At 34.9% G+C, this 27,199-nt stretch overlaps 1 protein-coding gene across 2 annotated transcripts in view; it reads right to left on the bottom strand.

The window, feature by feature from the left end:
* Positions 1 to 27,199, bottom strand: part of rdx (BTB/POZ and MATH domain-containing protein rdx) — a 277,477-nt gene that overhangs the window by 25,418 nt on the left and 224,860 nt on the right. For both annotated transcript variants that reach the window (XM_069820397.1, XM_069820396.1), the window contains 2 exons: positions 17,619 to 17,820; positions 4,244 to 4,365 (listed from right to left, as the gene is read on the bottom strand). In XM_069820397.1, coding sequence (XP_069676498.1) covers positions 4,244 to 4,365; positions 17,619 to 17,820 — 324 coding nt within the window. The remainder of the gene's footprint in view (positions 1 to 4,243; positions 4,366 to 17,618; positions 17,821 to 27,199) is intronic.

Below are 27,199 nucleotides of genomic sequence, written 5' to 3'. Positions count from 1 at the left end.
GTGTGAAATGTCGCGGAACTGACATCTAGCAGAGAGGTGTGGTATTACGACCACAAATACAAATATTAACATAGAGGGAATCTGAGTTACTAATGTGGAATAATATACGAGACACTTAAAAAATGTTGAATAGTATTTAATGTAACATTATTTTATATCAAAGCTGCATATTATGAGAATATTGCCTACTTCGTACTACTTTCCGTAATTATTTGTTACATATTTTTTCTTTGTTTTAGTGAGACAAAATTAATTCTGACATTAAGAATGAATTTACAATAACACTTTATATACGCATTGTTGACAGCTGCAAAGATAAAACTGGTACCAGTTGTAATCCGATGCTTATAATAATGAGTAAAGGCACGTGGACAACAATAAAACCTTAAAATTCCCAATACATTTTAACTTTTATTCATCTATTACGCCTAAGTAAAAAAAAAAAAAAGCTAATTTTTATTATTCTATCAATACAGAGACGAAGGCATTAGGCCTACTAAAGAATGCTGGACTCATGGAAATCGAAAGTAGTACAATTTGGAACAGTTTGTAATGCTGTAATTGTAGCAGTTATAAACAGCACATATGCACCCCGACATTTTAACACAGCACTGATTAATAAAACTATTTACTAGCCCAGCAACAATCTACATTGTAGTACATTACAGCTTACTTCGCGGGTTTCAGCACACCCTGCCGCCTAGGTAGCAGCACCTGCACTGTTCGCGTGCAAAACTGCTAGCTGTTAGGTATTATTATTATTATTATTATTATTATTATAGTAAGGTATTTGCTTCTGTGTTGGAGTTTTCGATAATTCAGCCATATGATTAATCGAAATTCTTCAACATTTGGAAATTATATAAGCTATACTAATGAACGGCTCTGACAGCTCTTATGTGGGTGTAGATGAGACAGCTCCATATCCCATTAAAGGTCTTAGTTTACATTACCACGGCAAATCCTACAGTGATGTCACATTACTATCTCACTGAGAATACCTATACAAAGAAAGTTACGGTGTGTCATTTTTGTCTCTTGAGAATATTAACATTTTACAGATAATTTGAATTGTTAAAATAATAAACACACTTGCACACACAAACATATCGTCAGCCCAATTCAAAAGGGAAACAACTTAATTCACCATATGGTAATGCAGAATTTCTGCACGAAAATATCATATGTATTTTGGTACATCATTGTAATTAAAATGTAAAGTTTTAAGATAACTGCACTTTAAAGTTTCAAGTTGCTGTTAGAAGTCCAAAGATCATTGAAATTATTCCAAATTCTCTTAATGATCTTTTTTATCTGGGTTTAAGCCACAGTCGCAATTGTCGCATTTTAATACTCGGCTTCTAAAAGTGCAACAAACTTTCAATGTAAATGTGCAAAAATGCGACAACCACATTGGACTTCAGAAATGAAGATGGTAATGGAGAAAATGAAATCAGAAATGAGCACGAAAACTAATCAGTTCTGGAGAATCTGAATTTAAATGAAATGCTAATGGCATGAACAATGTTAAAAAAATATTGAGCAATAGATGTTCAGGAATGGATTTCAAACAGTTGGTACAATTCATGTAAATTAACAAGTTAAGTGAACAATTTCTTCTAATTGATTTATATAATTCCAACGCATATTGTAAATAATTTACAGGAGCTAGATTAATTTCATGAATCTTGTAAAAACTGTAATTAGAAACCATTTTTCAGTAACAATAAATCTTGAAGGGCCTCTCATAAAGAATTTCAATGTTTAGAATGCCATAAAATAACGTATTTTAATGTGATGTAAATTCAGCAATAATTTATTCTAAACATGTCTTATGATTTACTTACATAAGTAAAATATATCTAGAGTGGAAAGATGGATTGAAAGTAATAAAACTCCAAGAAACACATATAACTTTTTGTTTCTGCATACCTTATTAATTTTATCTTTCTTTACAATTATTTAGAATATTGCACAAGCTTTTCGCAATTTGCACAAATATCATTTTTCATTTGTGCATTTTGCAATAATTATTTATTTTCTAGCATACACACTGTTTCTTATACTCTATAAGTTTCAATTAGAAAGACGTTAATTGAATTTTTCACTGCAATATAAAACTTTAAAATACAGTAATCTCAAAACTTCGTATTTTTAGTTGTTTCCCTTTTGAACTGATTCGTCGATATGCATGCATACATCAACATACACATACAAACACACTCAACACAACCTAGTTCATAAAAAGAGTTTTTTAACAGTAGAACACGATAGCAGGCACTTAGTGTACGACTTCATGATTACATAGTAGTTTTAAATTGCACAATTAACATGTTTAACTGATGTCTAGGGTGGAGGTGAGAAACATGCCTGCTTGTAGTTCAGAAAAGAAACTTGGCCGGGGTCAGTTCAAAAATATAATCTTTAAGACTTGTGTATTTGCGTATGTATTTCAATTAAAGAGAAAGAAATGAAAGAATAGTTAAACAAATAAGTGAAGAAGAATAAATAAATAAGACTGGAAGGAAAAGGAAGGAAAAAAGTACGGTAGAAAGTGAGTAAAAAGGAATAAAGATTAAGAAAGTGAGAAAGAAATAAAGGGAAAAAATATACGTAAATAAATGGAGGAAAAGGGAAGAAAATAAAGACTTAAAGAATAAAAGCAAGGAGAGATGAAAGAAAGACAAGAAGAAAAAAAAAACAATAGCCGACGACGTCTATTCTAGTTTCGAAAGTAATGAAGAAAATTGCAGCAATTCAGACAAATGGGAAATTTTTATGAGAAGTGCCGTGAAAATATTAATAAGCCAAATTTACGGTGGTTGATACCCAAAGTTCAAATAAAGATTCCCTGCTTGAAAGAAAGTTATTGAGATTAGAAAGTATGGAGTTTCCAACAGTCTCGCATAGTGCTGATTAGCTCTCATTGTGGACTTTGAAAGCTGTTCTCGTGTAGGTCGCTCTAATTAAATTCCATATTCAGGAACAAGTAACTAACGTGCATTACGTATACGGCAACTGCCACAAGAAGGACAGCCCACTTTTATGATAAGACATCATCATCCTTCCACAGCCTTCATTCACGATCTTCCTGTCATTACCCATTCATTGTAATGTCAACTTGACAGCTGACCCTGCGCCATCCAAGCAATACTCGAGCATAATGAACGAGAATACGAGGTCTCTATGTCTGACCTTCAATGCCCTGTTACAGTTAAGTGAACAACAATCTAGACCTAGACTAATGGAACTGTATATACCACAAGATTAAGTCTTATCTGAAAAAAATGTTGTCTGGGGAATATTATAAAAATACTTCAACACTGAGTGAAGGGAATTTTAAGATGTTCATGACTTTTTTGATTATTTAAATTGGCTATTATTTTATTATTATTATTTTTTTTAATTTAACCCATCAGAATCACCAAACATGTCTATTAATGTTAGAAGAGATTTTATTTTTCTTGATTTGTTCACAAGCAGATGAAAAAAAAAAATTGCCAACAAATATATAGATATACATTTAATGAAGATTTTCTTGTAATTTAATGACAAAGCTTGGACTTTTCATCCCGCAACCTAAGGTTTGATCCCCGGTATTGACTGGAGCAATACTTTTGATGGATATGACTGGAGAATGAGGGTATTTCCCTGAGTTATTCACTTTCCCTCAGCTTAAAAAAAAATTTTCGTTATACCAATATTCTCCATTTTCCTTTACACTTATTAAACATATGGTACAAGGTGGCATATGAGCCTATGTGAAGAAATTATGAACAGTACTCAGAATGCAAAGAAAACTGAAAGAAGCTCGAAATAACAATTGAAGGGTACAGAGAAAGAAAAAAAATGATCAAAGTCACAATTCTCTTAAGAGTGATGTCATCAGCTAATTCAGTATATTACTGCAAAATTTATGCAGTTATTAATGAAAAAGTAGGAAAGGATGACTGCATCTGTGGTGATAATTCTCCTTTACCAATTTTTATAACAAAAACACATAAATTTTGCAGTAATATACTGAATTATCATATGAGGAGACAAAGAGGAAAACAAAAAATAGGAAAGATTGGAGAAAGCAGGGTTTGCAGTGAAAGACCTGCCCTTGGGCAGGACACTGAATGAATGAATGAATGAATGAATGAATGAATGAATGAATGAAGTCGTCACCCTTATGAAAATTGTGACTTTGATCGTTTTTTCTCTGTACTCTTCAATTGTGATTCTCTTATTTAATACTTACCATTTGAGCTTATCGTTGGCCCCAGCAGAAAATGTGGAGGACTTGAGAACTTCACCCATCTCCTCGCGACAGAAGCTGAAGTTATTTATGGTCCACATATAGCTGAATTTCACCACTTTAACCTGCAATACAACATTCCATATTAATTCCAACAGTCTATTACAGAATTTTTTATCATAAGTCAGCAATTTATCACCACTATTTGTTTTTCCTTCTCACACAAGATTAATATATATAATGTATAATTCACCAACAGCTTTTAACTATTGAGCTGAAACAACTAAAATATGTTGATAAAACAAGTAAGGTTTGTAGCCTCTCGAAAACTCACAAAAGAAAAGTTTTTAAGGAAATTTGGTTCCAATATTTTTTTATTTACTACAGTTCACTGTTAAGGAAAGTCTGCAGCCTTGCTATGAACTACATTTAAAAAGTTTAATGACATGCACTATCAGAAAAGAATATTACTCTAAAAAAACGCGGGCGGGCACGCACGCACGCACACACACACACGTCAAACACTATCAACATTAAATAAATCACCTCCAACTTCGAAAGTGAATAAACTTTAACCACTTCTGCTAAGTTAGAACATACAGCTAAAAGAAAACTAAAACATGTAGCATTACTTTGTAACGGGACATGTTGTGGAAAAAAAAAAAAAAAAAAGAAAAAAAAAAAACACACACATACACACACCCCAACACAGTGCGTGCATATATGTATATATTGGTGGACCAGTTCAAAAGGGAAACAATTCAAAATTTCAAGTTTTGAGAAACCTGAATTGTAAATCTTCATGTTGCTGTGAAAAATCTAATTTTAACATACTGTAATTTGAAACTTATAGTATATATACAAAACATCATTACCAAAATTTGAAGTAATTTCAACAATTCTTCTATTTTTCATAGCAACATGAAGCTTTAAAATGCAAGTTTCTCAAAACTTTAAATTTTGAGTTGTTTCCCTTTGGAACTGGGCCGTCAATATAATGTCCCCTTAAAATAATGCATTTTTATAGTCTTCCTTTAACAAAATGTTGGACAAGATTACAGGGAAGTATGAACAATTGGTGTAGCAGAAATGTTATTGAAGTCTCAAAGTTTCATGGAGTAATGCTCTGTTCGCTCTGAAACTTAAAGACTTGTTAAGGCCCATTCCCACTTAGCAGAATCGAATAGAACATAATTTCTCTCCACAGTAAATGGAAGATAGCAGAAAGAGGCGAATCGAATGCTATTCATGAGCTAGAATATTTATTCCACTGCCAGGACAGAATTTCTTATTTCGGATATGATCGTGTTTTTATGGAGCCTTTGTGAAAAAACAAACGAGTCATATCCATTATTCGTAAGGTAATTTGTTTATTGAAAGTTACTGATGAAATAGTACGCATGTATACAGAAAATTACAATTCAATAATATGAACAAAGAAAAATTGATAAATCTTGTTCAGAATTATTTGCTATTGTATGACAAAACACTAAAGTAGGCCTCCTACTGTAATAATTATTCCTGTGATAATATATGGAGTGAAGTTGATAAATTAATGGAAAAATCAGGTAAAAATTAAAATCCAAAGAAGTGAAGAAGAACGAAATTTTATTTCACCTCTCAGAAGAAAAATTATTCAAGTAAAGTGGAAAAAAGTACCATGAATTCTGTATTTCCTTTTCTTGTTTTGATATATAATTATTCTTTTTCCACCTCTTCACATAACTATGATAGATACAAAATGAATATTAATACATGGGAAGTGAAAGGACTTCTTTTTGGCGCTAGGGGAACTTCATTTAAGTTAACCAAAACCATTCCTCTTTCTCTTAAATTTTCTAATGAGGACATTAACAAAATTTGTCTAATGGTATTGAGAGATTCATTATCCATTTTACACAATCACTTGCATAATACTATGTATTTTTTTTTCCCCCCACTTCATCTCATTACTCTTCAATGTATTTTCATATCATGTTTGTCCGACATCAAATTGTACTTTATTTTTTAATTTATCATTGTTCCATATTCTCTCCACAATCATACTGTATTTTCATTTAACCTCTGCTTTGTATTCTGGATCCTAGTGGTCAGCCGTAGATTTCGGCCAATGTCCAAAATTGTGGAATTTGTGTGTGATCCATTTTACACTGCAACACACATCGGTTCAGTTCGATTTCACTAGATGTGAGCAGTGGCAGACGTTTTGTTTCAATTCCGCTAAGTGGGAGCAGGCTTTTAGGATTTCCAAAGAACTTCAGAAATTTAATTTCATACTCTACGTCCTGATATGGGTGGCAGTGGAGAAACAGGGAGGTTGGTAGTAGTGGAGAGAGAGAATCATAGACCTTTAACCCACTGGGCGCCATTGGCGTTACTGAGATTGAAAAGATTAAAAACTCTTCACTTGGCACATGATACTAAGGTCAATGGCATGGGGTTAACGACACATCTCTGTCTTGAAATCTCTGAAGTTCAACATTTCTAGAATCTGGTAATAAACTGAAAAGACTACTATTACTTTCATTCAATTCTCGGTGAAAAGTGAGGTAATTTTCAGAAACACATTTCAATAATAAATAGTTTTAAACGATACCCAAACATGGCACAAACGGAAGGGCTGTTTTAATTTTTCGTAAAGCATACAAGATGATTGTAGTGATGTATTTACATATAACATATGAAAACAAAGTTCATTACAGACTACAGCAATGAGGGTTAAAGTAAACATTCTGTAAAATACAGCACAAAGTAGCAATTAATATTCAATTTATTTAAACTATTCGTAGTTAGCAGATAACACGAAGGACATATTAATTGTTATTTTGCGCTGCTCATTACTCAATTCTGACTTACACCACTGCTGCTCTTAACGGCTCAAATATAATAAAATTCTGGTTTTCTGTAAGTTGAAGATATATCCAGCTACATGTAATGATATTACCTCTATAATAATGAATGACAATATTGAATATTACCTTAGTATTATGGAACTCAGAACTGAAGGCCTGAGAAAGTGGGGGGAATATGGAAGAGGTGGAGAAAGAATAATTATCTATACAATGAATATTTTTTTCACGAAAAACTCTTTGAACGATAAGTTCACATGAGAAACTTACAGTAGTTCTTTGTGCGAAGGTCCTACGAACACTAGAATTGATAATGGAGTAATATACCATTTTAATACACGATGTCCGTGCAAAATTTCAACTGAACATAAAGAAACAGGGATAAGTTTGGCTTTGTCACGAGCATGAAACTAAATTAAGGGGTTAGGTACAGCTTACAGCAGTAAAATTTTTGGAAATATTAAACACTGTATCTTGAACAATAATGAAAATTGGTATGTGTAAAACACTGTTCTTCTGCTATATGAAAAAAATATTTTACGATAAAAAAAAAATATACATATATATATATTTTTTTTTTGGAAAATTCAAAATGGTGGCAGTTCACTATGCAGTGATGAAGCGTTTCCCTCATAACTTATAAACTAGTTAACTTTTTCATGTTCTCTCTCTTTTATTTTATTGCTGAAATTCATGTTTACAATATCATTCTCTTTCAACTACATTCCTTAATAAATAATATATATATTTTTTTATTTTGTGTTAGAAGAAAATACTGATATTTGACCATTTTTAAAATGAATTTATTTTTATCAGAAAATCTATCAAAGGTAGATAATTGATTTTGCATCATATTGTAGATATGACATGCATAAATACACACAAAATTTCATCACAGAAAGTTGGATAGTTTTTTAGTTATGAGGGAAACGTTTCATCACTGCATGGTGTACTGCCAGCATTTTGAATTAAAAAAAAATTATATATATTTATATATAATTTTTTTTTTAATTTTTTTAAATCGTAAAAATATTTTTATCGTACAAGATACAATAATGGGGGGGGGGGGGGAAAAGTAGAATATTTTCAAAATTTTACTGCTGTAAGTTGTACCTAATCCCTTAAAAAATCTCTGTCTATAGACCGAAATTCCATAAATAAGCAACCAATAAACTGATGTACAGGTTAGGGAGGTTCAAACAAATAAATTCACACGTATAGAAACTTACGTTAGAAAGTTGAGGAAAAGGAAAGACTCCCAAGAAACTAGTTCGTAACGGTAACGAAAAATTGATGAAAAAACTATTTGTACAGTAGAGAAGCACCATAACACGATGATAAAAAAAAATGTTATTTTACCTCTGATAGAATTTCTTAAAGGAAGAGAAAGACAATCAGGAAAAAAAAGAACAAAGAGAAAGCGAGAAGTAACAGGCAACGAGAGAGGTCACAGCAGTGAGAGGGAGAAAATAACTGAAAGAAGAAAGAGAAAAAATAACGAGGAAAACAAGACATAGAGGAAAAGAAGAAAATTAAAGGAATGGGAACGAAGAAGACGAAGAAAGGGACAAAATAGAGAAGAGAACAGAGGAAAAAAAGAGAACAGAGGACAGAGGGGAGGCAAGAAAGAAGAATGAAGCAGCAGGAAATCTGGAAAAATGAGAGACGAAAAGGAAGAAAAACAGAAAAGGGGGAGAAATAAGAATAAAGAAAACGAAAATAAAGTGAAAACAGAGAAAAGAAGAGAGGAATGGGAAAGAAAAGAAACTGTGAAAGGGAAGAGAAGACAACATGGGACAAAAGAAGAGAAAGGGACGAAATGAAAAAAAAAAACAAAGCGAGAAGGGAAAAAACACGAGTGGGTGGGGGAGGGGAAGAGGGAGGGGAGGGAGGGAGAGGGAGAGAGAGAGAGAGCGCTGAGACGGCTTCCTGTAATGAAGAGGGTGCATTGGCGAATTCAACTCGTTCCAGGTATCCCTCGAACCTCTCCGGCAATCTAAGAGATGGTCAGTGCCCGTAGCTCACCAGCCTTGAGACTAGAAGGTCACGAGTTCAACGCCCGAGCTTTGCATTTTGTTGAAGTGTAACACAGAGCTGCTGGGGTTGATGCTCTGTTCCGACCTCACAACTGTACAGGACGGTCAGAGCATGTGGGACGCTATAGACAACGGCATTACAAAAGCAATGGCCACGGACGCGAACAATACAAAAATCACAATGAACTATGTGTATGATACTGTATCAATTCTGCAGTATAGTACGCGGGACATGAACCGAGATATGTTAGCTTGTTGGTATGAAGTTTAAAACAACTCTTTAGCAAAAATAGTAATTTTAGTAACAGAGTAGGTGAAAGTACCGGTTCACAAGTTGGTTAACGACCGGCATAATGTACACTGACATGCTCGGGTCAACTTGACGGAAGAGTTCTCACTCAACGTATGACTGTATTGTATTTCATCAAGTCCTCGAATTGCGAATGAATTGATGAAAAGGGTTTGTAAAAACATGCCCTTAGGAACAAGCAATATAGTATTGCCAACTGCTTACTAAGTTTTTAAAAAGGTACGAATCACAGAACATATTCTACGTCTTATGGCTTGTAATATTTTTTTAAATGGGAAACTATCTAGAAACTGGTACATCGCACAAATATTATGATCACATTATTGATTCTATCATCAACAACTACTGCAATTCAGACTCATGTGCAGAAGTTGTGAGTGCATCTATTAATAACGATTGACACAATGTCAGGCACACATAAACATAAAACAAATGTACATGTAAAATATTCGTGCATAAAAGAAAATTGTCATGAAGGTGGCATACTTTTTTTCTCACACATTTTACGCGCTTCACAATCATTCTGTTTCTTTTTCATGTTGCCATTTGCCAATGATATTATCTATCATAGTTCATTTTCTTGAATTATTACTCATAAGACCTAAATGACAATCTAATATGCACCCAAATAAAAATATTAAATTAATTTTCCTTTGCTGGATTGTACATGTTATCTATAATCCCAAAATTAAGATATTTGACTGGGTTTATAAATTGTACAGTTTAAGTAGATAAATACCGGTACGTATGTAATTAATTATTCATAAATATACATAAAATACCTGTATGTATATTATGACCGTTTCTAATACAGTACTTTTTTAGACTTGCAAAACTCAGCAATTAAAAGTGATGCAAATGTTGAAAGATATTAAGACTTCGGTTTGGTTCAGTATCGCGTAACAAATTCAATTTTTGACAAGAGCTGCTCAGTGTTAAAAGTAGTGCTGTCGATCGATCAAAATATTTAATCGATTAACTATTTCGGTTTAATCGATTAATCGAGTTTTGATTATTTGAAAAAATGTTTTAATATACTGTAATACACAATTATTGTTAAATTTAACTTGTGTTCGGTGATAAGCATTACTATAAATGTTGTATATATGTATATACTGTATCGATACATTACAAAACAACTACTTTAGTCATTTACTAACATATTTATTATGAGCTTATTTATTGCATGACAATTTCTCCGGGAATTTTGAGACGAACAAAAATTTAAAAAGTATGAAAACACACCTAGTTAATACTGCTTCATTCATGATTTTAAACATGTGAGTGCATTCACATGCTCAGAAATAAGTGCCGCTTTACATTTAGTAACAATGTTTCCTTCATCACTAAACAAGAAAAAAACTTTTTTTTTTCTGTCAAGCACTTCTCCACGATTGTTCAATTTAAATCCAAACATTTCACTGAGTTTACCTCTTTACCTCTCAAATTCTCATATGTTATAATTGGAGTTTTCACTTTCACAGGCCACAGAAATCTATTTTTTCTTTAGCAAACTGAACACACACATCTACAAACTCAGCAAAGAAACTGCAACAAAACAGCAGACTGGCCCCTACTGCAATCGGGTTACAAAATTTTAGAAGCAGAAGAAGATAGTTACTCTCTCACTTGCACGCAGTGTAGCCATAGCTAAGGGATGAGAAGGGCGAATCCAAGAAAAGTATGTATTTCATATGCTAGTAAGACGAGCTGACAACAAGGTGAAAGTTTTCCTGAAAAACCATAAAATCATGAAGCTTAAGAGTTTTTCCATTGTGTTTAAACTTTTAATAGGGGTGGACAGGTCACTCTCCTCATATCTACATCTCTTTCTGAAGTGTTTGTGCAAAAATTTGCTGTAACGGTACTATTGTGCTTTGAAGTAAGCAATTTCTGAGAGACGAATGTTGTCGGAGTTTTTAGTCTGAGTTTGCATCAACAAAATAATAATTAATATCAAGTACAACCGATTAATTTTAATCGGCTCGGTTATTCGATTAAATATTTTTGATCGATTAATCTTACAACTGAAATTGATCGATTAATCGATTAAATCCCACAACACTAGTTAAAAGACCTGGAAAGTATGTATTTGCATCAGAAAAACAAATAATTCTTCATACAATATTTCTAAGAAACAAAGGGGCCTGGAAATTCAATGAGCAGCCCATTTTACTTCAACCTACTGAACAACTTATGCAAGACACCAAACAAATCGTTTGTGCTCTTTTTGAATTCATCACCATTTTGTGTTTTGGATTTCAATTTTTTAATGTCAATATTTTTACTATAAGTTACGTTTCATGTGCATCTTTCTCGGATAAATTGACTCTTAGATAATGAATATGAATGAAGTCCGAACAGGTATAACAGTTTAGGAGAAGTCGCAGTACACGATGGACAGATGCATATGCAAACGCCGTACCCAAAAACAACTTTTTCAGTATCAAGGATGCTAAAAGCGTACATTTATACAAAAATATGGAAATACTTCTTTTTTGCATCATAATACTTTTAATACAAAAAACACGCGTGAATAAATAAAAACATAAATACAAACAATTAAAAAAAAAGAGGAAAAACAAGAAAAAACTGTGTACTTATTTATTAAGCAATTGTTTATTAAAATGTCCTACGGAATTGATAAGGTTAAAAAAAAAAAGGAGAGAAAAAAAAAAAAAAAGAAAAAACCTGTGTACTGATGTGTTAAGCAACTGTTTACTAAAACTTCCTATTGAATTGTTAATTTTTTTTTAAAGAGGGGAAAAAACAAGAGAACACGTGTACTGATGTGTTTAGCAAGTGTACTGATGTATTAAGCAACTGTTTACTGAAATTTCCTACGGAATTGGTAAGGTTTAAAAAAAAAAAAAAAGAAGAAGAAAACACATGTGTACTGATGTGTTATGGAACTGTTTACTGAAATTTTCTACGGAATTGGTAAGGTTTAAAGAATAAAAAGAAGAAAATACATGTGTACTGATGTGTTATGGAACTGTTTACTGAAATTTTCTATGGAATTGGTAAGGTTTAAAGAAAAAAAAAAAAACAGGGGAAAAAAAACGAGAAAACATGTGTATACTAATGTGTTAAGGAACTGTTTACTGAAATGTCCTACGGAATTGGCAAGGTTGTCTCTTTGTCGATATAATAATTTCACTATAATATTTGAAAGTTATTATGTTAAATATATCTTTAAATGAAATAAATGTACAGTACCTCTAAAGAATTTAGAGTACCGCTTTTATAAACGCAAATTCTTAAAACTGTTGTTCTTTATAGCGAACCACTGGATTTCATCCATTAGTCTCCTGGCTTCCTAATACAGCTGAACAATGTTCTTTTAATTTTGCTCGGAGTTCATTTTTACATACCTTCAAGTGAGCAATATCCATGATGGAATCTTCATCATTACTTATGGTGCATTTGGCATGCACGTAAAAATTGTGTTTTTTTTTTCTTTTTCTTTTTTTTACAGAGTAATACTACATGTTTTTGTTTTTCCTTTCCTATAATAGTTATAGTTGAATAATTGTTGGATACGCAATTGGTCTATTTTGGTTATTTACATGAATCGTACTAATACAAGGTGCAGAATTGTTAGTTATAATTATATGGCTCAACCTAAAAAAAAGTATATAAAAATTACTAGTTTTTACAATTACTTAATACATAATTATAATATAATTAACATTTTATAGCGAGGTTGAAAAATAAAGTATCAGTATCCTATTAATTCCATTCCTACAATTGAGTGGGTCAGTGAGAGAGTGAGCTATTCCACTGACATATGGAAATGAGATAAATAGGCTTTTGTTAGAATGTTCATATTCAACAGTCAACAGTGTCGATAAGCAGGTTGAGTGTGTTGTGTCCTGTTATCTGAAGGTAATACCTCCAGTATTTAAGGGTTCTTGCCACAACTTCGTCAGAAGTCTTAGAAAAATTAATTCTGGTAATCTCTGATTCAAAGCCAGCAAGATTACTATACATAAATATAGAAATATATTAACAGTGAATAGTCTATATTTTTACTCTAGTAATCTAGTACGCATTGAGAGGATATGACTAAAAGTCCACTGGTATTTATTGAACATATAACCAAAAGCCCACTGGTAGATATTGGGTATATTACCAAAAGTACGCTAGTATCAACTGTTAGTGTGACAAAATGTCCACCAGCATAAGTTTTCAGGTACAAAATGTCTTGGAATCCTATTATCCATTGTAGCTTAAAAGTGCAGTGAACTACTACAAGTAAAGTGCAACAGCTAAATCGTCTTATGATAGTCTCCTAAAACTTTTAACATTCTCTGAAGCGATGCTTATTTTCGAAAGCCTAAAAAGAGATGGTGGCATAAACTATATTCTAGTTATACTGTATATACAGAGTATAATATATTATGTAATCAAGCAAGTATCAACTACTTGTTTGTTTGCTAGGTATGCCTTTGACCACATGAAACTCTCCTGGGTGAGACAGTACAATACAGTAGGTTCCCTTTACTACTGACCATGCTCCGAGGCCGAAGGTTCGAACCTGCCCTAATATCGTCTTTATAACCAGAACTTTCACTAGTGTCCCACATGGAAAGCAGACGATCAGGTTCTTCTGCTGTGGTGGTTTGTTGTGTTGAGCAAAACAGACAAGATGAAATCTAAGTCGTAATGTAATGACACAGAATTTACGCCAATTGATTAAATTCACAGCACTGAGCTGCTTCTATAAAGAAATTTGAGTCGAATAAAGTGTTAGAATTTCTATGATCCAGTGGCGGCTCGTGGGTATTGAATTCAGGGGGGGGGGGGGCTGCATACAAAAATAAGCCATACAACTTACATTATTTAAAGATTAGTTCCATGCGCTTTGTCTTGTAGGTTGCAAACTTTTGAATAATCTTCTTATTAAAATTCGATATGTCGTTTAACATAGTCTGTACAATGGAAAACATAGCTAATGCGGTCAATCTCTTTTCTCTCATCGTATTTCTGAGATAGGATTTTACTCTCTTCAAATACGAAAAGCAACGTTCTGGTTCGGAAGCTGTCATTGGTATGATGATAGCTATGCGTAGTAGTTCCACAACTTCTGAAAATGAGGCCTGCAAGTTCTCAGATAGAAGAAACTGCAAGAGCTTGACTACGTCAATGATATTTCTGAATTCTTGTCTCTGATACAACACAGTGAGTTCCGTTTTTAGTTTGTCTTTATCGAACACTGGAAAAAGCTTCACACATACATTTCGGTCATTTTCAGGAAATGAGCTTTTGTAGCATTCAAATTTTTCTTGACACATAAGAGAAGATAATATCAGACGATCTATGAACTGGAATCGGGTGTTAGCTTGTGTGATAATGAGGTCACACACTTCCTTGGTTACTGCAACCCTTGTCTAAATCTCTTCGATCTTACGACGCTTTTTAGGGTTTTCATTTTCACAGATCTTGCTGCTCAACTGTGTACTATTCCGTATTGTCTGTATGGCATCAACAAAGCTTGATAATATGCAGAGTCGGCCTCGGTAGCATAGTCGGTTGCGGGTTCGATCCCGGCCCAGGTCGATTGCATTTAAATGAGACAGGCTCATGTCAGTAGATTTACTGGCATTTAAAAGAATCCTGCGGGACAAAATTCCGGCACACCGGCGACGCTGATATAACCCTTGCAGTTGCGAGTGTCGTGAAATAAACCATAATTTAATTTTTTATATGCAGATTTGAACCTTAGAAATATCTAACTGGCGATGTTGTAGTTGGTTGCATAATATATCTACATGATACATCAATAAATGAAAAAAAAAAAAAACTGAGCCAGAAATTGAATTCAAGATCTTCAAGAGTACGCACCAGGGCGCTTGCCTCATTTATTGTGATGTTGTTAGATGTTTCAGATTCCATTATGGTTTGAAAACATTCTAGCAATGGCTCCTTCTTCTCATGAACAACATTTACTGTTCCTATTTTAAAACTCCATCTTGTTGCCCCAGCTGATGGAATTGTCTTTGAAACACATTAATCTAATACAGACTGTGTGGAGATCGAGAGAAGAAAGCAGGGATACTGGATAAAATATAAAAAAAATATGCGGGCTTTGTAGGCTATTTTGTTTAGCGGCTCTTTCCATTATGAGATTCAAATGATGGGCACTTAATTTCATATTTCTCCTGAATTGTTAAGGTACTGAACTGAATAGACTGTAAATATTGTACAGAATTAAACATTGTTGCACTTGTTATACTCACAACATTGAAGAAAATGTATTTAAAACTGCGCGCTACTGACAAACTGCTGCAAATTTTGCAGCGCCTGGAAACTCTGGATTCACGGCGAGGGGCAGCGGGGGGGGGGGGGGGGGTAAAGCTACGCGCACAGCATCCGAGACGAGACTGGCAGCTCCAGGGGAGGAAGTGGCTTCAACAATCCGTCCTTGTCTCTCGTTTCGCTCTGGCAGCACCAGGGGAGGAAGTGACTTCACTAACGATTGCGTGCATTTCAATGAGAGAGAAATTTTTAAAAAATTCGAGCCGCTAACTAGAGACTGTATAATAAATGTATTTCACAACATAAAACGAGACAAGAGCCACAAATGTCTGGGGGTGCTGCAGCTCCGCAGCCCCCCTGTTATGAATTCAAATTTTTCTAGCAGGTTCAATAGGAATTTGTTGTGAACCTTAAGCAGAGGATACACTACATCCTATCTCTATTCCCTCCTCAGATGCAAAGGCGGACATAAACACTGTAACTGACAGTTGATCTACTATACTGCTTCCATTATCATTACATTATTTCTGCTAGAACTTAAAAGTTCACTCAGAGAGGGGGAACGAATAATGCTTTCGTAGTTTGGGCACTTTGTCTGGAAAATCAGAATCCAGTAGCTTCCTCTCTTTCTTTACCTATAGTTAACTCGGTGAAAACTTTTGTCCACTCATATTTTTTAAGCAGATGAAAACCAAATGGAGCAAAATTATCAGCTGCATCAAGTCTGCACAATAGCTATCCTATTATGCTCTGCGTAAAAGCCATTCTCGTTAAGTTCGAATCCTGCCTACGGCATGGATGCTTGTCCGTTGTGCTTTCGCATGTGATGTCCTGTGTTGGTGGAGGACTGCCTCATGTAGAACTCACATCGCAGAAAAATTTGTCAATCAGATGAAAAACACATTATGGCCTTAGATACGTCACAACTCTTCCAAGACTGTGCGTTGGTGATGGTGGTGGTAATAAAGGGTCCACTTGGGCTGATTAAGTGGTTAGATTTTTTCTTGGGGCTTTTGTCAGCTGTAAGGCGAATGTCAGGCAATCACATGGAGATTCCTCGGGCTAATTTCACTAAATACCATTTCGCCAATTAATTTCGTATTAAATAAAATAAGTGGACGAGAAGAATGAGGAAGGAGAAGAAAAGAATGGGCAGGAGAAAAAGACAGAGGATGGTATGGAGAAAGTAAACACGAGAAAGATGGAGGGTAGAAGAAAAATATGTAGGGTTGGAGAGGAGAGGAGAGGAGAGGAGAGGAGAGGAGAGGAGAGGAGAGGAGAGAAGAGAAGAGAAGAGAAGAGAAGAGAAGAGAAGAGAAGAGAAGAGAAGAGAAGAGAAGAGAAGAGAAGAGAAGAGAAGAGAAGAGAAGAGAAGAGAAGAGAAGAGAAGCTTTCAACCGCGCATGTTATTCGATGTCAAAAACATGAATGAGAAATGACCGACTAATTTTGCTTGGAGTTTTCTATCAGAGACGGAAATTTTTATCTTGCGTAAATCTACGACAAGGATCTTCCAGTTTTACTTTTCTCCATAGGGAAGCCATGCTAGGGATTTTATCGCCGTTTAAAAATCATCATCCTAGGTCTAGACTCTCGAATTTCAGATCCAACGGGCAGCATGGTAACCGCTAGACCGCCGAGAACGATGAAAAGGAAAAGGTATATAGGAGAGTAGTAGAGATAAAAGAAAAAGGGGAAACTAAAAGAAAGTAGGGGCGAATAAAAGAAGGTAGAAGGAAAACACGTGAGAAGAGAATAAGAAGAAAAGAACAAAGAAGGAAAGGAAGGGAAATGAGACGTGAGAAAGAGTAGGTGTTAAAGAGAGAACAAAAAGAGGTCGGGGTAGGGGGGAAGAAAGGAGAGGAAAAGAACAGAGAGATGCGAGAAGACAGGAGGAAGGAGGTAATGAAACAAAATGTTACCTGAGTGTAGCACCAGTTCTCGGCAACGGGCGTGTTGACCTCTGGAGGAGGGGGCGAGGGCACGCGGGACACGGCCATGCCAGCTGCGCTGCCCGAGCTGGCCGCTGAGGCCGCCCCACCGCTGCTGCTGCTACTGCTGCTGCTATTGTTGGAGCTGACCCGCGGCGTCTGCTGCGGCGAGCAATCACTCACCACCGGCAACCTGCAACAATGAACAGCACTTTCAGCGGACATATTCAACACCATTTCTTACGTCTTATACAATAATGTCTAGGCGTCGTTGCTCTTCACAACTCCAGGAACAATACAGGCCATGCAGAGTCGGAGAAGCAAAAAGGCAGGAAGGAAGGGGAGGAGATAACGCTGGACCAGCTACTATTTCATTTGAGAACCTATTCTCACTGATCTTTCCCTTGGTAAATAGCGTTGAAGTCATTGTTGATCATGTTTGTCACTCAATCACAGTGTTCTCTTACAGCAGTGATGTCAAAGCAAGCGCATTTTTCTGACCTTGTCGTGCGCGGACATCAAGCGCTAAGTATGGAAAAGGAAGGGTTGTGTATATGAATAAGCAACCTGTTGGATTAAGAAAACAGTGATGCACAAACTTCAAACGGAACGTGAAATTTTATGTCGTTATTTTTACATGACTTCTTTCTGTTTGATATTATCTATATTGTCTGTAAAACAAAAGTACTATTACCAATTTCTTAATATTGTAGTTGTGTTTTAAACGTTAATAACATAATAAAGAGTTAAGAAGGAATATTCATATAAATTCCATAGTAGTACAATTATACTGTACTAAATGGATGAAACACATCATTCATAAAGAAAATGATATCCCAAAAAAAGAGATTGAGTATGATATGATAAGTTGGAATTGATATTGATGGTACCTTTATCCTTATAAAAGTAATCAACAAAGTAATCAAAACAATATTACAGTACAAAGCAAAGTTACCTAGGTGCTGTATATGTTTTAAGTGTAACTAATATTCCATAACAAAACTCTTATCGCATTATGCTTTTAAGGTGATATTAGTGAGCAACTCCCTATCATCAGAATATTAAATTATTTTCTCGAAATGTGCTGAAGCTATAGAGATAACATTTTTACAACACATGGGCACGTATCTTTTGCTTATCATATAACAGTAGTTGCTTTGTTAATTAATTTCCTTACAAACAATTTCCATGCGAATATTTTCAAAATTTTCAATACACTATCTTCAGTAATATGTATTTACCGTATATTAGATTTACGAAAACATTCTGTCAGGCTACTAAATAAATAGACATATATCTGAAAATTTCACTTTTCTATAAAAAAATAAGTTGAGAAAATATTTCTTTTGAATAAAAACATCAAACTTGAGAAAAATGAGCATTAAAATTAAAACTTACATTCTCATAATGCACTTATACTTCTCAGAAAAATGTAAAAATTAACATGGATACAGTTTTAATCAATTTTCTTCCCTTTATCTATTGAATTAGTTCTGGCCATCCCTGAATATAGCTCGACCAATGGTATATACTACCTCTTTCGTCTGTCTCTTTCCTTTCCGCTGTAAAGCGCTCAGGCTCTCCCGAGCTCTAAAGCGCGCGCTTGCTCCTATGGGCATCAATTGACATGACTGTCTTACAGGCTGTAAATCTACGATACGAGCCTCCCAGAGTAACTTATTTTCCTGCTAAAGGAACTCTTGCTAAGAATTTTATCGCCCTTTAAAATACATCGTCCTCGGACGGGTTCGAACTCGCAAACTTCGGCTCAAACGGCCAGCATGGTAACCGTCAGATCACAGAGGACGACTCCACCCTCTATAAATATCACAAAACTTGTGAACAGAGAAACAACCATCACCGTCCATACCTGTCATCTAATAAATGGCATGTGACTTTCTCTCACCAACTGATATCACCTACTTATGCCTGCCGATCCCACTGCCTTTTGGTTCATGTCCCGTGACTGTTCATGAGAGTTTCTCAACACTACACTATTATTCACTTCTACAAAAATATTGGACCTGTAGTATTTTTTCTGAGTAAATAATTACACTGGTCTGCATGTTTTTTAAAATAATGTTTCTGAAGCAGAATTTCATGCTGATTGCAAAAATGAAATCCGTTTTCGTGTATGTCAGAATTTTTCACAATTCAAAATGTTATGTTTTCTAATATTATTCATAATATGGCAAATCACTATTATTTTTCTGCACTTGACAATTGTTAAAAACAATTATTTGAAAGGCACGACAGTTTATAGTTTCAACTTTACTACTTAAAATGTGACAATATTCTTCCTTCTATATTGAGTCACGGCCGACTTGATGCTCGCTTCGCTTCTCTTTACAAAGAAGCGAAGGGAGCATCAAGTCGGCCGTTATTGAATTAAGCCATCATCTATAAACGATATTGAAATCTAAGTGTTTTAAGACCATAAAAATGTATTGAAGGAAATATTTACTATTTTAAGAGCTTGCTATTGAAACAAACCACGAGAGTTAATTGACACAGGGTCAGGTATACAGATTTATCGGGGTGCGATCCAGCCTGTGAGACGACACATTTAAAACCTTTCAGAGATAACGCTTTAAAAGTCGTTTTAAATTTGTAGGTTCAGTCTTGTGTTATTCATTGTCGTGTAAAAGTGAAGTGTGTCAGCAGTTCTCATTTTCCCGCGAGAGTACAGAATAATAGTGATGTTTCGTAGATATACTGAAACGAGTGAAATTATGTTTAATGAAACAATTTTACTTTTTAAAGCTCTAGATAAAGGCAGTGAGTGCTTTAAATACCTTTGTATTAAATTTGCTTCATTAATCTATGAAAAAATTAAAACATATATTCAGTGCCTACAAATTCTAAAATTGACGGACAGGCAGTTCGAGAAATCTAGGAATGGAAATGTAAAGGATGGCTGGAATGCGTTCAGAAACGTCGTTTTCAATTTTATTGGAAATAAAAGAGGTCCAAATTATGTTGAAATGAAACTAAGTTTCAAACAGATTGGTTGCAACATGAGTGTCAAACTACATTTCCTTCATTCCCATCTAAATTATATTTCCTCAATAATTTAGGAGATTTTAGTGAGAAACAAGGTGAAGGATGTCACCAACATATAAAAAAATGGAAATGAGATATCAAGGGAAGTGGAATGGTAACACGGTAGCCAAGTGCTGGATGTTGAAAAAAAAATGCTCTGAACATTCGAGGAGGTCAAAAAGGAGGAAATTTGAAGTGCAATATTGAGGTTAGGATACGAATGCGATTGTTAATGGTTAATAGCAAATTGTAGTACAGATTTTTCTCACAAAATGCTTGTTGGAAATCACTTTCATGACGTTTCACAAAGCTACTTCATTTCTAGGTAGTAATTAATTAATTAATTAATTAATTAGCATTTATTCACATTTTTATGATTTGTATGAAAGCCTGACGTGAAATTGGAGATTATTTTCGAATTCAGCACACAAAATCCGTTATAAATCGCTTATCAGATGTAAAACAACAGAAAAAAGTTTCAAAATGCAGACCAGTGTTATCATTAGGAAAAAAAGGTTTATTTTAGTGAGTGGTGTTGCACCAACTGTGTAACTTTGGCAGATTATATGGTTTATATTTTGGAGAGGAGGAAAAATTGTTATTAGCCGTTTATCAACAACAAAACGAACAAGGCCCATTTTACATGTGAAACGACATGAGTGGGTAAAACAAACGCATTATTTTAAGAGTCGTAATATATCAGCCTCGTAAATTGTTTTAAACCATTATCACTAACATTATGGGAAACGCGTGTTATTATTCGGTTGAGAAGCTCTTATCATCCAGTCTGCTGTCCAAAAAATCTGAAAGTTAGAATTTATAAAACAGTTATATTACCGGTTGTTCTGTATGGTTGTGAAACTTGGACTCTCACTCTGAGAGAGGAACATAGGTTAAGGGTATTTGAGAATAAGGTGCATAGGAAAATATTTGGGGCTAAGCGGGATGAAGTTACAGGAGAATGGGAAAGTTACACAACACAGAACTGCACGCATTGTATTCTTCACCCAACATAATTAGGAACTTAAAATCCAGACGTTTGAGATGGGCAGGGCATGTAGCACGTATGGGCGAATCCAGAAATGCATATAGAGTGTTAGTTGGGAGACCGGAGGGAAAAATACCTTTAGGGAGGCCGAGACGTAGATGGGGGGATAATATTAAAATGGATTTGAGAGAGGTGGGATATGATGATAGAGACTGGATTAATCTTGCACAGGATAGGGACCGATGGCGGGCTTATGTGAGGGCGGCAATGAACCTTCGGGTTCCTTAAAAGCCATTTGTAAGTAAGTATCATTGACATTATACGTCAATAACAGTGCAACTGATTCGATCGAGAGAGTACGTATATACAGTAGTTGGCAAACGTATAAAAGCTCTATGAAAGCGAGGTTGAACACATGGGCCTAACCACGTGGTGGAGCTCCTGAGTTTAACGACTTTTACGCATTCATTCTTACTCGCTATTAAAGTGCCATAAAATGCTATTTGTAGCCATTTAACTGTTAATTGTCCGTAGATACAAAATGAAGTGCTATTACATATTACACCGTACACTCACTTTCAAATGATACTTACCAGAAGGAAACGGAGAAAACTCACGCAGTTTGAAGTTCTCTCGGAAAAACACACCGATGAAACCACGCACACTTAAGTATTCGTATGTTAAATGCATAAGAGAAAGGGGCACTGTATGATTACTACCATAAATGCTCAGAATTCCGTAGTTTTGTGTTAATAGGTTTGTTCCAGCAAACAATTCAGAACGCGTTCCGAACTAATAACGAACTTCTTCGACGCATGCGCCAGTTGTGTACGGTGTGAGAACTAGTTCGGGATTTTACATTGTTGGAACGTTTCTTGAACTGTTCTTACTAGACCTTCGGAGTTCCTTCTCATATTAAAATTATATTCAACTTCCGAATTTAAGTCGTCATAAATATATCACTAATCATCTTCCAAATCACTCGTAATCGACTATTTTTTTATTTTAACCTGCCAAGTCTCGAAGCATTTTAACCATAACTTCAGATTAAACCATCTGCGCATGCGTCAACAGTTCAGAATTACCACTTCTGCTCTTAATCGAGAACCAATTTCACTCGTTCCGAACGAGTTCTGTTGCTTGTTGGAACAGGGAACTGGGAGTTCCTAGTCTTGTTGGAACATACATTGAGCTAATGCTCAAGAGCAGGTAGTTCAGAATCGATTCCGAACCGTGCTATTCTATTGTTGAACACCAGAGAATCCGTGGAAAAATGCCGGTCGAACCTACGTTCAAATGCAACATTATTATTATGTCCAATTTGATTATCGATTAGTACTAATTACACCATTTGCATAGAGGTGATCTGGTAAGGCAACAAGTCCTCATATTATTTGTTTTGTTTCCGGTTTTCAAACTCTTAATCGATGATCGCCATTTTTGGTCTACTCGTAATAAAGACGTGTCCTTTTGAATATTACGAAAATAAAGTCCAAGCAATTCCATGGCAACATTAATAGTAAATGAAGGTATCACTCAATTCAAAACAATCAGGTACCTGTTTCACAAAGTTTACAATCTTTGTAAATTGTAAACTTTTGTTTTTCACGATCTTTGTTTGTAATGTTGAACTGCACAAAAGAAATCAAATCTTATAAAATCTTCACAAATGTAATTTCGAGCACATTACAAGTGTTTAGTTTCACAATCAAGGAGTAATTTTGCAAATGTGTAAACTTTACTTGTAAAGATGGCACATTTAAGCCTACTCACATTCATAATTTGCATTTGTAGCGTTCACATCTCCAGCAGCGTCAACACATTCACACTACGTTTCGCCACCTTAGGCGTACCAAGATACTATCTGATGCTTCGTAACTCACGAAGTATTAGGATAACATGGGCATTACCTTAAAAGTGCTCATATTATCCGAGTGCCCATATATGCCTGATTTACTCTACATATCAGAACCTCAATCAGAGATAATAATCTAAAAAATGCAAGACCTCGTGAACTTGTCGGGATTTTTGGGATGACATTAAACATTTATGTGAGCTATTTTTAAGAGTTCGGCGTACGTAACTGCTAAGGACACAGTTTTAATGTACCGGTAACGTGATGTATGGTCATGGGTTCGAATCCTGTCCATGGCTTGAATGTTTGTCCATTGTCCATGTGACATCCTAAGTTTTCTGCAAAATAGGTCCGGTATATTGCTGATTGTACCACAATCTACTATATACAGTTACGAAGCTTGGGATGATTTTTTGCATTATGCGCGATAGTTGTTAGCCGCTTGGAGCGCTGTGAGTACTAGGAACAATAGACTGTGCCACTGAATCACAGGGTTCTCTTACAGGCTGTAAATCTACGATACGATCCTCCCAGAGTAACGTACTTTCATGCTAATAATACAGGCCGTAAGGCAGACCATGCGACTCGCGTTTCAACCATATAAATTAGTTTGAATGCATAAAGAGTAACATATATAACATATATTTCTCTAAAATGTAGTGTAATTGCATTAATAAAATTCAAAACGATGATCATGAGACACTTCAGACATAATTCACTTACGAGTAATATTATTTTTGGTATGAAAATTACGTTCGTATGTATAATAACTGCCTTTATTTCGATTAAATATTGCGAAATTCTTGTACATTCATTTATGCACGATTAAATAATTTTCAGTTGCACCGCACGGATATTTAGATATGTTGAAATTATAGGTTATGTTTACTGTACCAGTTGCCTCTTTCTGTCTAATTTTAATGGCCTCCAATGCCCTTCCATTACAAATGTATGTTATATGGAAATTATAGGTTATATATTCCTATATTCACAATTACATTATAATTAAACATAATGTCATGTATGAAACCCCGGACATTCAATTTGTCTGTCTTTAATACTACAAATGAGTACTGAACTGTTGTATTTATCTACTACCTAAGAGACGAAGTAACACAATCGTACGTACACTAATTTTATAGGAGTGTATGGTAAATTTTCTGTCTACAATTAAGGAAGGTAGGCTAGATATGCTAAATTAAAATCACAGTATAAATTATTTTTTATTAAACCTCAAAATAGCTTCATAGCTTGATTCGAACAGATGTTAACATGTTAAATTCTCTTCACATTAAAATAACACAGTTTTGTAATTATTTCTGCAACATATTATGCAACAAGAAGTAAACGGAACTTATGGACACATTACACTAAATAAAACTTAGCAATGATACGCAATAAAGTTATAATATAATATTTCACTGAGCTCCATACACTGAAATTGAAAACCCGAACATACATTACGGCCTGGTCTAGATCGAAAAGGCATTTACTGTGCCGTATTTCGTATTTTTGTGAAATGTTGTGTAAACTGTGAAATGTTCGTTATCGGTTGTAATAACTGTAAATGGCTAAAATACAATAATTTGAATAATAATATGGGACAAAGACGTTTTTAGCACTATGAATTGTAAGAAAAAGAGGTCAGAGTTATCCTTCTTCCGAAAGATCCAGGAAGGTGAGTTTATAAAATATAATATAGACTTTATGAAAATAATACATAAACCTTATGTATTTCATATATCAATAGTGGAAGGAAGGTGTTAATTTTTTCAAAAGACCACGATATCGAAAGTGCAATACATTTTATGCTCGACCATGCCGAAATGTAGTAATTATACACCTGGTAGCAGTCCTTTAATGCATGTCATTAAAGTACACCTACTCATTAAAGTACAGGTGTTCAGCCAATGACAACTCAGCTTACAGGTGTTCAGCCAATCACAAGTCAGCTTTGTACCGTTATAAAACCGCAAGTATCGATTATTCTCGGATATTCAATCGAAAGAGAATTAGCGAAAAGTCACGGAGGCTGGAAAATCCAATACTGTCGCAGAAGGTTATATTCTGTTACTATAACAATTAGCGTTAATTGTAAATAATATTCAAATAAATTCAATTTGTCATCTCGTTTTTCAATGTCGAATTCAATAATCAAGGTTATCTCAAGTTTAACGGGATTACATCAAGGTCAATGACATTATTGTTCCTCGGAAAAAAAGCAATACTTTCGCGTCTGCGCACATCTCACAATTCACGACCTAGAATAAGGTCACTTCCGATCTTGTCAGATACAAATAAAATGTATACATCTGAATAATTTCAAGTTAGAAATATGGTCGAGCATAAAAAGTCGTATGAAACTTGCCTATAATGGTAATTAAGACGCTCGTATGAATATTATGAAACTCGCTTGCGCTAGTTTCATAAATATCCATACTTGCGTCTTAATTACTATCATTATAGGCTCGTTGCATAATGTACTATTATCTTCTGCTAGGGTGCTGAGGCGATAGTAGCGATCCTGGTGGCTAGCAACTATCTATGGATGCATATTTATTAAGTATAGAGCTTCGTGACTGTATACATTAGACTGTGATTGTACATTGCGTGAGTTCAACGGTGCCTATTAAACGATGAAATAATGTTTCAATCTGTTGAATTATATATTAGTTGTAATTACAGTCAACTAAACACACTACAATGAAGACAATTTCACAGATGTCAATGGTATACCCCTACGGCAAAATATGAGACGCATAGATTATAGTGTAGCTGTGGTTCCACCTTATTCAGACCATGTCACGCAGAGACCCGAGCTGCGGGATTGACGCGCCGCGCATGTCTCGGGCTCGGGGGGTCTGGCGAGACACCAGAGCATCCGGAAGTCACTGACAGGCAATATTACAAACATCCAGCCCGTGCGTAACCACTCGTAATCATCCTGGCAAGCACTGTAGCACTTGCAAAGACGTTATATAGTATTCTGTAGCACTTGGTATATACATTATTAATACAATGCCTCACTGCTCTACATATTATCTGAGACTGTTGATACGCCGTCACTTTCGTGACGTGAATAAAAGAATCCTGAGTATTTCGAAGAACTCGACAGTTGTTTACTTGCAATGCAGCACAATACTTACTTACTTACATTTAAGGAACCCTGAGGTTCATTGCCGCCCTCACATAAGCCCGCCATTGGTCCAGTAGCGGCCGGTGATCGAAATCCTCGGTGAGGCCAGATGCAACTAGTTTAAGTGCCTCCGATAGGAAATGTTTATTTATGATATTAATTACTATTGTTATTATGTTAGTAATATCATTATTACTGTATTATTATTATTATTATTATTGTTATTATTATTAGTCTATTCTTATTATTATCAATGAAAAATAAAAATTTCACTCACCAAATAAACTGTCATGCTCTGAGTTTCAGTGATTGTTTCGTGTGATGAAGCATCCCATATTATGTGTTGAAATTCCTCTTTCTTTCTTTTCTTTTTATTTTTTTCCTTTGACAACAACAAACAAGGCCAAGAGAGGTTTATTTTGCACCACATTACCACTTAACCATTTATGTGGCCCATACCAGGATGCAATAGAAACTCGCGTTTTAAGATTATGTGTCAGAAAAATTATCAGCGATGTCGTAGGTATCTCGGCAGTCTCTCTCTTTATTTA

The sequence above is a fragment of the Periplaneta americana genome, chromosome 3 (assembly GCF_040183065.1).
Source record: "Periplaneta americana isolate PAMFEO1 chromosome 3, P.americana_PAMFEO1_priV1, whole genome shotgun sequence".
NCBI lineage: Eukaryota > Metazoa > Arthropoda > Insecta > Blattodea > Blattidae > Periplaneta > Periplaneta americana.
The sequence above is the reverse complement of the archived record's forward strand: the minus strand, read 5'-3'. Positions and strand labels throughout refer to the sequence as shown.